General features: G+C 46.4%; 1 protein-coding gene across 2 annotated transcripts in view; it reads left to right on the top strand.

Moving 5' to 3' along the window:
• Positions 1 to 15,404, top strand: part of EMC1 (ER membrane protein complex subunit 1) — a 621,514-nt gene that overhangs the window by 405,112 nt on the left and 200,998 nt on the right. For both annotated transcript variants that reach the window (XM_069240148.1, XM_069240147.1), the window contains one exon: positions 13,062 to 13,223. In XM_069240148.1, coding sequence (XP_069096249.1) covers positions 13,062 to 13,223 — 162 coding nt within the window. The remainder of the gene's footprint in view (positions 1 to 13,061; positions 13,224 to 15,404) is intronic.

The following is a 15,404-nucleotide window of genomic DNA, read 5'->3' as shown; positions in this document are numbered from 1 at the left end:
CACTGAAAGGAGCAGCACCTTCCAACTTGAATGAGTTTCTATTGCAGATTTCCAGTATGATTCACAAAGGGGCACTAGAAATAGTCCAAAGACTGGAGACTGGTCCTCCATCTTAGATTAAAGACAACTCAAATTTCTGAAGAAGCAATTGTCTTGCATGGTGACTCTTAAGAATTTGCTGCATCTACTCACTCAAGGGGATCCTATGACAGCCTTGGATCTCCAGTTTGCCGATGTCCATGTTCCAATCCACCCCAAACGCAGGAAATTCTTGCATTTTAGGGTAGCCAACACCCATTACAAAGTGTTGCCGTCCGTACTGCAGTCAGCACCTCAAATCTTCACCAATTTGAGCTTCAGTGGCGGCCTGTCTGAGACACAAGGTTGTCCAATTATTCCTTTATTTGGACGATTGGTTGATAAAGGCACACACATCCAAACAAGCAACAAGAGATAGAGCAACATCTAAATCTGTTCCATACCTTAGGTCTTACAGTGAACGACCAAAAGTCTCATCTAACACTCACGACTACCATCACCTTTTTGAGAGCAGTTATGGATACAGTGCAAATGAAAGCCTTTAATTCCCAGGAGAGGCAAGACAAGGTTCAAAGACTTGCACTGAGCTTAGCTTTCAGAAAGTCCATTTCTGTCTGGCCTTGACCTTGGTAGCCAGCGTTTTTTTCCTGCTTGCTGATGACAAAATTGTATGGCTGAAGCAATCCATTTTTACCTAATCCTGTTTAAAGACTGGAAACGTCTTTCTGAGGTCCCCATTGGTAACAAACAGAACATTGGCAGAAACTGATCAGTGAACACACCAGAGACTAGTAGAGTTTCAGGGGGCACCTCTAAGGTGCCCTCTGGGTGCATGTATTGGTAAATCCAACACTGGCATCGGTGTGGATTCACCAATATGATATGTTTGATACCAAACATCCCAATCTTCAGTGAAGCAAACATGTAGCTGGGGAACTGTTATTGACCAGTGTCTTGCACAAATATTTAAATGGCTTTCCTGGTCACTTGCTATGTCTAAGAATAGACAAAGGCATAGAAGTGACATATCTGCTCTTGCAGATATGCCCTCATGTAATATAATGCTCCTGCTAGAGGGATGGCTTACACATATTGCATGCAGTGTTAAGGGACATGAGCCACAAGCTGTGTTCCATGTTGTTTTTTCACTTTTGTCTGCACCAAGACGCAACCTGCAGTGGTAGTCTGTCATGTGCTTGGTGATTTGTGCCCAATTTGTGCTGCAGCCCTTAGAGAACCTTTTTTCCACCTTAGGCCCTAGGTACCAGGGGTACCATTTACTAGGGACTTACTGATGGTGCTAAAGGATTTGTCAGTTGGTGAAACAATGGTACAGTTTAGGGGAAGAACACTGGCACTGGGGACCTGGTTGGCAAGGACACAGTGCACTTCAGTCAAAGTTGCATCAGATACCAGGCAAGAAGTGGCAGGGGTATGGCAACAAAATCACAGTTCCCTACACTTCTGTATACTGTTTGTTCATCCTGGTGACTGCCTCTGTTTATAAATCCAAGTTTCTAAATGTGCCAACCAGGTGGAGTCTCCAACTCAGACCAATTATCAGACACAGTGACCACATCTCCCAAACAATTGAATTGTAAAGCATTTACTGCTCAAACTTCTAAAGGTGTTTAAAAAAAAAAAAAAGGAAAAAAAAAACCTTATCAAGACAGTTATGTCTCTTATCAGTTTTTATTTTGAGGGAATTATATTAAATGTATGCCAATAAATTAGTGATGGTACTGCTCTGAAAAGAAAAAAAATATTGAATAACACACACTTTGCCTTTCAAACCAAACTCTGTATTAAAACAAAGTACAAAACATGACTACAGCACTTATTCTGGAATAGTAGCCTGCACCCCCGGAGGTATACTTGGACCATAGATGCACTCCTAGTTGTGACGAGTATAGTCCTGTGCGTCACAGCATTCTGACACTTCCTTGCTTGGAATGTCCCTGGAATGCATGTTCTATTAACATCTACAAGGAAGCCGACACCACCAACCTAAAAAACGTCAGGCCCATCTCCCTAATTCAATTTCCTGCGAAAGTCATAGAAAAAGCAGTAAACAGCCAACTCACCACGTTTTTAGAAAGTAACAACATCCTCAACATCTCCCAATCCGGATTCAGGTCAAACCACAGCACAAAAACGACCCTCCTGTCCGCAACAGACGACATCCACTCCCTACTGGACAAGGGAGCGATGGCGGCACTCACCCTACTAGACCTCTCTGCAGCGTTTGACACAGCCTCCCATCACACCCTGATAGGAAGACTCCACAAAGCCGGCATTAGAGAAAAAGCCGTCGACTGGGTGGAGTCCTTCCTCTCTGGCAGAACGCAACGAGTGAGACTCTCCCCCTTCCCCACAGAACCTACACCCACCACCTGTGGAGTGTCCCACGCTGTTCAACGCCTACATTGCCCCACTAGCCACCATCATTGGAAGCTACGGAATAAACATAATCTCCTACGCCGACGACACCCAACTCATCCTCTCCAACGAACCAGACGAGGCCAGACAACTTCCACAAGGGCATGAAAGCAGTCGCCAGCTGGATGAGAGATAGCTGCCATCAAGTCCACACAAACAAGACTCAGGTACTCATCTTGGGCCCTCAACCCAACGCATGGAGCGACTCCTGGTGGCCACCCACCTTTGAAAACCCACCCACCCACCCCTGCCAACCAAGCTTGCAACCTCGGAATCATCCTGGACCCCGACCTCAGCATGAACCATCATATCAACTCAGTCACCTCCAGCTGCTTCCGCACCCTCCGCGTCCTACGCAAGACCTTCAAATGGATTACGGCAACGCACTCTTCACCTGAATTAACAAAAACTCACCTGCAAACATCCAGAACGCCGCCGCCAGGTTGATCCTCGACCTACCCTGACACTGCCACATCTCATTGCACTGGCTCCCCATTGAGAAAACAATCACATTTAAAATCCTCACTGTAAGGAAATGCCTCCTTGGCATGGTTGCCCCCTGACTTTTTGCCTTTGCTGATGCTATGTTTACAATTGAAAGTGTGCTGAGGCCTGCTAACCAGGCCCCAGCACCAGTGTTCTTTCCCTAACCTGTACTTTTGTATCCACAATTGGCAGACCCTGGCATCCAGATAAGTCCCTTGTAACTGGTACTTCTAGTACCAAGGGCCCTGATGCCAAGGAAGGTCTCTAAGGGCTGCAGCATGTCTTATGCCACCCTGGAGACCTCTCACTCAGCACAGACACACTGCTTGCCAGCTTGTGTGTGCTAGTGAGGACAAAACGAGTAAGTCGACATGGCACTCCCCTCAGGGTGCCATGCCAGCCTCTCACTGCCTATGCAGTATAGGTAAGCCACCCCTCTAGCAGGCCTTACAGCCCTAAGGCAGGGTGCACTATACCATAGGTGAGGGTACCAGTGCATGAGCATGGTACCCCTACAGTGTCTAAACAAAACCTTAGACATTGTAAGTGCAGGGTAGCCATAAGAGTATATGGTCTGGGAGTCTGTCAAACACGAACTCCACAGCACCATAATGGCTACACTGAAAACTGGGAAGTTTGGTATCAAACTTCTCAGCACAATAAATGCACACTGATGCCAGTGTACATTTTATTGTAAAATACACCACAGAGGGCACCTTAGAGGTGCCCCCTGAAACTTAACCGACTGTCTGTGTAGGCTGACTAGTTCCAGCAGCCTGCCACACCAGAGACATGTTGCTGGCCCCATGGGGAGAGTGCCTTTGTCACTCTGAGGCCAGTAACAAAGCCTGCACTGGGTGGAGATGCTAACACCTCCCCCAGGCAGGAGCTGTGACACCTGGCGGTGAGCCTCAAAGGCTCACCCCTTTGTCACAGCCCAGCAGGGCACTCCAGCTTAGTGGAGTTGCCCGCCCCCTCCGGCCACGGCCCCCACTTTTGGCGGCAAGGCTGGAGGGAACAAAGAAAGCAACAAGGAGGAGTCACTGGCCAGTCAGGACAGCCCCTAAGGTGTCCTGAGCTGAGGTGACTCTGACTTTTAGAAATCCTCCCTCTTGCAGATGGAGGATTCCCCCAATAGGGTTAGGATTGTGACCCCCTCCCCTTGGGAGGAGGCACAAAGAGGGTGTACCCACCCTCAGGGCTAGTAGCCATTGGCTACTAACCCCCCAGACCTAAACACGCCCTTAAATTTAGTATTTAAGGGCTACCCTGAACCCTAGAAAATTAGATTCCTGCAACTACAAGAAGAAGGACTGCCTAGCTGAAAACCCCTGCAGAGGAAGACCAGAAGACGACAACTGCCTTGGCTCCAGAAACTCACCGGCCTGTCTCCTGCCTTCCAAAGATCCTGCTCCAGCGACGCCTTCCAAAGGGACCAGCGACCTCGACATCCTCTGAGGACTGCCCCTGCTTCGAAAAGACAAGAAACTCCCGAGGACAGCGGACCTGCTCCAAGAAAGGCTGCAACTTTGTTTCCAGCAGCCTTGAAAGAACCCTGCAAGCTCCCCGCAAGAAGCGTGAGACTTGCAACACTGCACCCGGCGACCCCGACTCGGCTGGTGGAGATCCAACACCTCAGGAGGGACCCCAGGACTACTCTGATACTGTGAGTACCAAAACCTGTCCCCCCTGAGCCCCCACAGCGCCGCCTGCAGAGGGAATCCCGAGGCTTCCCCTGACCGCGACTCTTTGAATCCAAAGTCCCGACGCCTGGGAGAGACCCTGCACCCGCAGCCCCCAGGACCTGAAGGACCGGACTTTCACTGGAGAAGTGACCCCCAGGAGTCCCTCTCCCTTGCCCAAGTGGAGGTTTCCCCGAGGAATCCCCCCCTTGCCTGCCTGCAGCGCTGAAGAGATCCCGAGATCTCTCATAGACTAACATTGCGAACCCGACGCTTGTTTCTACACTGCACCCGGCCGCCCCCGCGCTGCTGAGGGTGAAATTTCTGTGTGGGCTTGTGTCCCCCCCGGTGCCCTACAAAACCCCCCTGGTCTGCCCTCCGAAGACGCGGGTACTTACCTGCAAGCAGACCGGAACCGGGGCACCCCCTTCTCTCCATTCTAGCCTATGTGTTTTGGGCACCACTTTGAACTCTGCACCTGACCGGCCCTGAGCTGCTGGTGTGGTGACTTTGGGGTTGCTCTGAACCCCCAACGGTGGGCTACCTTGGACCAAGAACTGAACCCTGTAAGTGTCCTACTTACCTGGTTAACCTAACAAATACTTACCTCCCATAGGAACTGTGAAAATTGCACTGTGTCCACTTTTAAAACAGCTATTTGTCAATAACTTGAAAAGTATACATGCAATTTTTATGATTTAAAGTTCCTAAAGTACTTACCTGCAATACCTTTCGAATGAGATATTACATGTAGAATTTGAACCTGTGGTTCTTAAAATAAACTAAGAAAAGATACTTTTTTATACAAAAACCTATTGGCTGGATTTGTCTCTGAGTGTGTGTACCTCATTTATTGTCTATGTGTATGTACAACAAATGCTTAACACTACTCCTTGGATAAGCCTACTGCTCGACCACACTACCACAAAATAGAGCATTAGTATTATCTATTTTTACCACTATTTTACCTCTAAGGGGAACCCTTGGACTCTGTGCATGCTATTCCTTACTTTGAAATAGCACATACAGAGCCAACTTCCTACACTCACCTACGCACACAAAGCCCTCCACAACACCAGACCTGCCTACCTTAACAGGTGACTCAACTTCCATGTACCCCACAGGACCCTACGCGCAGCCCAGCTCTCTTTCGCAGAGGTACCCTGCCAGAACAGGAGGACGCTCCTTCTACCTCGCCACCACCACCTGGAACGCCCTACCCATCCACATCAAACAAATCACTTCCCTCCCCAGCTTCACGAAGGAACTGAAGCCATGGCTTTTTAACCCACCTCCGATACACGCTACACCCTCCCCCCCCCCAGCATTGAAACCCTAACAGGTTGGTAGCTGCGCTTCGCACTTTATAAACTCGATCAATTGATTGATTGAAAGAAGTATTCTTGTAGCTGTTAAAGCTTTTCTCACATGCATGCTGCTAATCCTGACATTCATCAGTACTTAAAGTTGACTTTAGCGGAATGCAAAATGGGACTAACTCACATCACTGACATAAATCAAAGTTGTTGAAGCAGAGTAGACACTCTTCTTCAGGTGTCAAGATCTGTCCTGAGTCCAGCAGCGCTAATAAGAGATCATGGCGGTTCTGAAGGCACTATAGGATTAGAGCAAGATAGCAATATTAGATTAGTGCAAAAAAACTCATGAGTGATATACAGAAACAACAGTGCTCCCCAGCAGTTTGTTTTAAGTGTGAAAAATGAGGCAGGACAATATGAAGAGAAAGTATTGAGTCTTCCATTCTCCAAACTTTCTAAGAGCTCACAGACCAGCCTACATACCAGGCCAGAGTCCAAGCACATACTGACACGAGTCAGATTAGAACTCTGAGCTAAAGCAAAGCACAACCCAGAAAAAAAAAACATATGCAATGCAACAGGTCTTGCATTTGCTTGAGTTAGAGCTATTTGTGTTGTAAATTCATATCTGAACTTTTCTTGCCACATACGTTGGTCAACCCTGGCTCATAATTTATTTTCCTGCCACATAATTCCAGTGGCCCGGCATATAACTAAACAATTTCCATTTACCTTCTTCCTCTATCTACAGCCAAAAATGAAAATGTTGCCATTTAGCTTCCTAATTTAAATCTGCTTTGCTAAATCCAACAGATTACCACTTTCACCATCCCACCATCCGAGTTCCATCAGAGTTCCTGGCTCGCTAACACAATTCCCCCCAAAAAAGACAGAAGACAGCCACAGAGGAGTTACGAGAGAAATAAACTAGAAGGGTCGCCCAAACATATCAAGAGTGTTCAAACAGTGTAATAAGCATGTTAAGTTGACCTGAACCATGGTTCTAATTGCAATAAGGAAAGATTAATAAAACATATACAATTATCATGTAAACCCAATATAGGAAGTTGGCTCTGTATGCACTATTTCAAAGTAAGGAATAGTATGCACAGAGTCCAAGGGTTCCCCTTAGAGGTAAGATAGTGGCAAAAAGAGATAATACTAATGCTCTATTTTGTGGGAGCGTGGTCGAGCAGTAGGCTTATCAAAGGAGTAGTGTTAAGCATTTGTTGTACATACACAAGCAATAAATGAGGAACACACACTCAAAGACAATTCCAGGCCAATAGGTTTTTGTATTTAAGTTTATTTTAAGAACCACAGGTTCAAGATTTACATGTAATACTTCAAATGAAAGGTATTGCAGGTAGGTACTTTAGGAACTTTGAATAATCAAAATAGCATACACAGTTGTCATATAAATCACATATAGCTATTTTAAAACTAGACAGTACAATTTTCACAGTTCCTAGGGGGAGTAAGAGTTTGTTAGTTTTTGCAGGTAAGTAAACCACCTACGGGGTTGAAGTTTGGGTCCAAGGTAGCCCACCGTTGGGGGTTCAGAGCAACCCCAAAGTTACCACACCAGCAGCTCAGGGCCGGTCAGGTGCAGAGGTCAAATTGGTGCCCAAAACGCATAGGCTTCAATGGAGAAGGGGGTGGCCTGGTTCCAGTCTGCCAGCAGGTAAGTACCCGCGTCTTCGGAGGGCAGACCAGGGGGGTTTTGTAGGGCACCGGGGGGGACACAAGTCAGCACAGAAAGTACACCCTCAGCGGCACGGGGGCAGCCGGGTGCAGTGTGCAAACAAGCGTCAGGTTTGTAGTTGAAATCAATGGGAGACCAAGGGGTCTCTTCAGCGATGCAGGCAAGGGGGGGGGGGCTCCTCGGGGTAGCCACCACCTGGGCAAGGGAGAGGGCCTCCTGGGGGTCACTCCTGCACTGGAGTTCGGATCCTTCAGGGCCTGGGGGCTGCGGGTGCAGAGTCTTTACCAGGCATCGGGATCTGAGGAGCAGGCAGTCTCGGTCAGGGGGAGACTCTGGATTCCCTCTGCAGGCGTCGCTGTGGGGGCTCAGGTGGGGCAACTCTGGCTACTCACGGTCTTGCAGTCGCCGGTGAGTCCTCCCTGAAGTGATTGATCTCCACAAGTCGAGCCGGGGCCTTGGGTGCAGAGCAGCAAGTCTCACGCTTCCGACGGGAAACACAAGTTGTTTTAAAGTTGCTCCTTTGTTACAAAGTTGCAGTCTTGGGTGAACAGAGCCGCTGTCCTCTGGAGTTCTTGGTCCTTCTAGAGCAGGGCAGTCCTCTGAGGATTCAGAGGCCGCTGGTCCCTGGGGAAAGCATCGCTGGAGCAGTGTCTTTAGAAGTGGGGAGACAGGCCGGTAGAGCTGGGGCCAAAGCAGTTGGTGTCTCCGTCTTCTCTGCAGAGTTTTTCAGCTTAGCAGTCCTCTTCTTCTTAGGTTGCAGGAATCTGAGTTCCTAGGTTCAGGGGAGCCCCTAAATACTGAATTTAGGGGTGTGTTTAGGTCTGGGAGGGCAGTAGCCAATGGCTACTGTCCTTGAGGGTGACTACACCCTCTTTGCGCCGCCTCCCTGAGTGGAGGGGGGCACATCCCTATTCCTATTGGAGGAATCTTCCATCTGCAAAGATGGAGGATTTCTAAAAGTCAGAGTCACCTCAGCTCAGGACACCTTAGGGGCTGTCCTGACTGGCCAGTGACTCCTAATTGTTTTTCTCATTATCTCTCCTGGACTTGCCGCCAAAAGTGGGGGCTGTGTCCAGGGGTGGGCATCTCCACTAGCTGGAGTGCCCTGGGGCATTGTAACACGAAGCCTGAGCCTTTGAGGCTCACTGCTAGGTGTTACAGTTCCTGCAGGGGGGGAGGTGTGAAGCACCTCCACCCAGAGCAGGCTTTGTTTCTGTCCTCAGAGAGCACAAAGGCTCTCACCACATGGGGTCAGAAACTCGTCTCTCAGCAGCAGGCTGGCACAGACCAGTCAGTCCTTCACTGAACAATTGGGTAAAATACAGGGATCATCTCTAAGATGCCCTCTGTGTGCATTTTTTAATAAATCCAACACTGGCATCAGTGTGGGTTTATTATTCTGAGAAGTTTGGTACCAAACTTCCCAGTATTCACTGTAGCCATTATGGACCTGTGAAGTTCGTTTTTGACAGACTCCCAGACCATATACTCTTATGGCTACCCTGCACTTACATTGTCTAAGGTTTTGCTTAGACACTGTAGGGGCATAGTGCTCATGCACCTATGTCCTCACCTGTGGTATAGTGCACCCTGCCTTAGGGCTATAAGGCCTGTTTGAGGGGTGACTTACCTATGCCATAGGCAGTGTGAGGTTGGCATGGCACCCTGAGGGGAGTGTCATGTCGACTTGGTCATTTTCTCCCCACCAGTACACACAAGCTGGCAAGCAGTGTGTCTGTGCTGAGTGAGGGGTCCCTAGGGTGGCATAAAACATGCTGCAGCCCTTAGAGACCTTCCCTGGCATCAGGGCCCTTGGTACCAGGGGTACCAGTTACAAGGGACTTACCTGGGTGCCAGGTAAGTGCCAATTGTGGAGACAATGGTACATTTTAGGTGAAAGAACACTGGTGCTCGGGCCTGGTTAGCAGGGTCCCAGCACACTTCTCAGTCAAGTCAGCATCAGGCAAAAAGTGGGGGGTAACTGCAACAGGGAGCCATTTCTTTACACCCAATAAAACCCTTTATCAGAAATGAACTTTTGGCATTAGACTGGAATGCTCAGAATAGCCCCTAGAGGACACCACAATGAAAATAGCATTTGTAAGAAACATGGTCATGTAACCATATAGTAAGCCCATAGAGGGCATAACCACATGAAAAGAAAATGTCTGAAAGTAATCGACGCCTCGTCAGGGGTAGTAAGCGCTATATAAATACGATTACAATACAATACAATATATAACAATATATTTAGCCCATAGAAGGCATAGCACATTACACATTTTTAACGCTAGCAGGCCTACTCCAATGACATTATAAACAAGGCCTTTAAAACACAAACTACTCCCAGCTGTAAAACAAAAGTGCCAACAATGAGAGCACGTAAAAAGACACTGAATGGTGAGAGGGGTTACTATTTTGGGGTCCCCACTAATTTGGATTGTGGACCCAGAAATGATGTAGACAGAAAGAGCACATTGTCGTGAACGTTTTGCATCAGGGCCCTTGGTACAAGGGGTACCAGTTACAAGGGACTTACCTGGGTGCCAGGTAATAGCCAATTGTGGAGACAAGGGTACATTTTAGGTGAAAGAACACTGGTGCTCGGGCCTGGTTAGCAGGGTCCCAGCACACTTCTCAGTCAAGTCAGCATCAGGCAAAAAGTGGGGGGTAACTGCAACAGGGAGCCATTTCTTTACACCCAATAAAACCCTTTATCAGAAATGAACTTTTGGCATTAGACTGGAATGCTCAGAATAGCCCCTAGAGGACACCACAATGAAAATAGCATTTGTAAGAAACATGGTCATGTAACCATATAGTAAGCCCATAGAGGGCATACCCACATGAAAAGAAAATGTCTGAAAGTAATCGACGCCTCGTCAGGGGTAGTAAGCGCTATATAAATACGATTACAATACAATTACATATATAACAATATATTTAGCCCATAGAAGGCATAGCACATTACACATTTTTAACGCTAGCAGGCCTACTCCAATGACATTACAAACAAGGCCTTTAAAACACAAACTACTCCCAGCTGTAAAACAAAAGTGCCAACAATGAGAGCACGTAAAAAGACACTGAATGGTGAGAGGGGCTACTATTTTGGGGTCCCCACTAATTTGGATTGTGGACCCAGAAATGATGTAGACAGAAAGAGCACATTGTCGTGAACGTTTTGAAGGTGGTCCCATTGTCCTTGGGTACCACAGGCTGATTTATGAGCAAAAAACTTTTCTAAAAGTAATGGTTTGGAAAGCATTATGGGGCAGGTTTCCTGACTGCAGGGATTATTGTAGTATCGGCTCTCCTGCTGTGTCTGGAGTCTTTGAGGATGTCTGTGTTTTTTACGTAAAGCATTTATCAATTACAAGTGTTTTCGTGAAAGCTATTGAGTGTAAATGGGAGAGCCAAAGAAATGACTTTGATTTGGTAACAGTGTGACAAGCGCTTCATTGCCACCATTATGGAGTTCGCGCAGTTCTGCGCTGTGAGCACCATGGCCGCCGTGGAGCACGAAAGGGAGAGGCCCAAAAAAAAAAAAGTTTGCCCGTGCTGAAGTATATAGGCAATCATGCAATAATCCATGTAACAGAGTCAGTCTGCAAGGTGGTAACAAAACGTCCCGAAGGTGGGACAAACGTGAAGCATTTACCAATGACATCAAGGGTTTTTTGAAAGGCAAGCCCACAAACCAGTGAAAGCGATGGGCATGGTTAAAAGCCCACAGAATAATTACAACAGGTCGAAAAGCGCTTGACCTAATAAAGGGAAAATTCCACAGTAAACTATAGGGCCAGAAAACAAATAAAAATTAACTTCTAACAATATCCACCCTAATCCAGAATCTGTCCACTTTCATTGGCATACTATAATATGTAGCCCCTTAAGCTACTCAATACAGATGGTGCAAACAGTGTGGCAGACATCACTTTCAATGCTGTTGATTAATCAGCCATGCCGTGTTGAATAACATCATTTTCTAGGCCAAAAATGACATTTCTTTGCCAAGGTCCTGAGAATCATGAGAATTAAAGAGTAGTAATTTTGTATGCTCTCATACTGGGGCAGAAGTTGTTTTGCTGGTAAAGTATCTATTAACATGATTCTACAGTTTCTTGACTAAATGTCTTTACATTTTCCCATTAAAAGAGATGATGTACTATTGTTTCTCAAGATGTTATGTGTAATAAAAGAAAAGAGTAATAACAATCGAGTAATTTCAGTACTGCTAACCTTTGCCCCACAGTTTCTATACAAAGACCAGTCTTTCATCCATGGAACTCAGACCTGTGCAATGGAGCTTATTTAATGATGAGCCAATGTGGGTAGGTTGGAGGGGAGGGAAAAGCGGGAGACTGCTGTTGGATTGCAAGCACAGATTTGGGAGCAGTAAGGTCTTAGCCGCTCATTGCCCAGTACTGAAATCTTGCATGTAAATGAGGGGAGTTTAACTTACACACTTACTGCAGTTTCTCCTGTATATTTTTATTCTACCTCTGCACCTCCTTAAGCGCGGCTAAAAAGCTAAAGGCAAAGTACTGTCATAAGTGATATTTGTGCTTTGAAGGTCGGGTCCGTCTTCTGGAAAGTTAGAATCTTTCTTACTACATCAGAGCTTGATTTATGCCCATCATCTCAGCTGCAAATACATTCTTTGCCAGCCCCTTCTAAAAGTGGCTGTATTTTTCTATTCTTTGGGTTTATACATTTGTAAGTTTTTTTTTTTATACATTTGCTGCCTACATCTATGTTAATATTGTGGTGTGTTCAACCTGGAAAGACGAACTGTAACTAATTAAGAAATACAATGTGGTTTGTGTTGGTGAAATTCAGCCTTCGTCTGTTTCTTGTGCATTTTTGCTTAAGTGGAAAAACAGAGCCAGGAAACAGATAACATGTTTGGGTAGAGGTCTTTCAAGCACCTTTTAAGGCAGGGACACTCTCCGATTTCATTCAGCAATTTTCTGTGGCTACGTAGTGAAAGCAAACCGGTGCACCTAGCTGAACGTAACACAGTTTTAGTTTGCCTATTGTACCAAGGCAGTTGATAAAATTAAACACTGATGCACACACCCACATCCCCAAGCCCCTGTACACCACCTTTTCAGGACATCATGATTTTATCCTTACGCTTTCACTATTGGCTAAATGGCATCTTTTGTCACTCTGTTAGCGACTGTATTAGCCTTCTTTCTCTGGTATATTTCAAGTTCCAGCTTCTTTCCATGCTTTTCCTCTCAGCTGTTCTTCCAGACTTGCTATTTTAATGTGTTCTTCCTTTTGTTTCTCTAACTAGCTTTAAGCCTCTCTTCCCTTTTCATCATTGTTATTTAGTCTCTCAATCACCTGATGGCAACATTCCTCTTGTCATTCCTTGTTTAGGAAACTGGAAGGAGCTCCCTGTATGTTTTTAACCCAATCTTTGGCAAATGGAGTCACGTGGCACCACCAGTTCTGCAACGCCCCATCCTCCAGTCTCTGCTGCTGCCTATTATGGATAATGATTATGCCAAAGTACTCTTACTAGTGGATGACAAACTTCAGGTAATACATATTAAAATTCCTATGAGGTCGTTTATAGGGGAATGGGTCATATGGTGGGCAGATGTGGTCTTAGGGTGATTTGTGGTGAAGATCAGGTAAAATACTGTGCAGGGAGGTCTGCAAATATCTGCTCATTGCTCAAAGAAAGTTATTTTATTTATATATATATATATATATATATATATATATATATATATATATATATATATATATATATATATATATATATATATATATATATATATATATATATATATATATATATATATATATATATATATATATATATATATATATATATATATATATATATATATATATATATATGTTTGATGGCATGTGTAGCTGCAGATACACATGCTGTGCTCAGTCCGCCGTCTGGTGTTGGGCTCGGAGTGTTACAAGTTGTTTTTCTTCAAATAAGTCTTTTCGAGTCACGAGACCGAGGGACTCCTCCCACTTCGATTCCATTGCGCATGGGCGTCGACTCCATCTTAGATTGTTTTTTTTCCGCCATCGGGTTCGGACGTGTTCCTTTTCGCTACGTGTTTCGGGTCGGAAAGTTAGTTAGAATCTCGGAAAAAAACGTCGGTATTGTTTGCGTTCGGTATCGGGTTAGTTAGAACAAATCGACACTGAATTTTGAAGAGCTCCGGTGGCCCTTCGGGGTTTTTTCGATCCCCCGTCGGGGCCTGGTCGGCCCGGCCACGTGCGACTTCAAGGCTCATGGAACGGACCCCATTCCGCTTCTGCCCAAAATGCCATCACAAGTATCCGTATACGGATCACCATCTGGTCTGTAACTTGTGCTTGTCCCCCGAGCACAAGGAGGATACTTGTGAAGCCTGTCGAGCGTTTCGGTCGAGGAAGACGCTGAGAGACCGAAGAGCCAGGAGACGACAAATGGCGTCCACGCCGACAGGTCAAGATCGTTTCGAGGAGGAAGAAGAAGCTTTCTCCGTCCGCGAGTCGGATTCAGAAGAACTCGACACCGAAGAAACAACCAAAACCGTGAGTAAGACGTCGAAAATCAAGACTCACGAGAAGTCTACAAAAGCCATGGGGACGCCACCGCCAACAGGCCATGGCTTAACCCGAAAAATAGGTGACCCATCCAAGGCACCGAAAAAGGGCATGCTGGTGTCGAAGTCATCCGACTCCGGTCGAGATACCGCCACACAGCAACCTCGGAGCCGAGACAGCGGCTCCGAGAAACTTCGGCACAGAGGCAGCGGCACCGAAGAATTTCGGCACCGAGACACCACGCCGAAAACAAAGAAGGTTTCTTCGGAGCCTAAAAAGACTTCTGAAAAGGTTTCGGTTCCGAAACAGCCAGCATCGGAACCGAAAACTAGTTCCTATACAGAGGAACAAGGATTAACCTCCCAATTACATTGATTTGGCGAGGAGCTTCAATCTGTAGAGCCTGACTACACACAAAGAAGGCTTCATATTCATGAGGACACAGGGAAGATAACCACTCTTCCCCCAATCAAAATAAAAAGGAAACTTGCCTTTCAACAAAAGGACAAGCAACCACAGGCAAAGGTGGCAAAGAAAACAACCCCACCATCGTCTCCACCACCATCAATACATGCATCACCAGCAACAACTCCACCACTGATGCACTCACCAGCTAATACCACAATGAGTCAGGATGATCCCGATGCATGGGACCTCTACGATGCTCCAGTGTCTGACAATAGCCCAGACTCTTATCCTACAAAACCGTCACCACCTGAGGACAGTACATCCTATACACAGGCGGTCGCAAGGGCAGCCGAGTTTCACAATGTGTCCTTACATTCGGAACCAATTGAGGATGACTTTCTCTTTAACACCCTATCCTCCACCCATAGCCAGTATCAAAGCCTTCCCATGCTCCCAGGAATGCTAAGACATTCAAAACAAATATTTCAGGATCCAGTTAAAGGCAGAGCCATAACTCCAAGGGTGGAGAAAAAATATAAGCCACCACCCACTGATCCAATATATATTACAACACAACTAACACCAGACTCAGTAGTTGTGGGGGCAGCTCGTAAGAGAGCCAACTCTCATACCTCAGGCGACGCACCACCTCCAGACAAGGAGAGCCGCAAATTTGATGCTGCGGGAAAAAGGGTTGCAGCACAAGCAGCAAATCAGTGGCGTATCGCCAATTCACAAGCACTTTTGGCA

The sequence above is a fragment of the Pleurodeles waltl genome, chromosome 6 (assembly GCF_031143425.1).
Source record: "Pleurodeles waltl isolate 20211129_DDA chromosome 6, aPleWal1.hap1.20221129, whole genome shotgun sequence".
NCBI classification, from domain to species: domain Eukaryota; kingdom Metazoa; phylum Chordata; class Amphibia; order Caudata; family Salamandridae; genus Pleurodeles; species Pleurodeles waltl.
The sequence above is the reverse complement of the archived record's forward strand: the minus strand, read 5'-3'. Positions and strand labels throughout refer to the sequence as shown.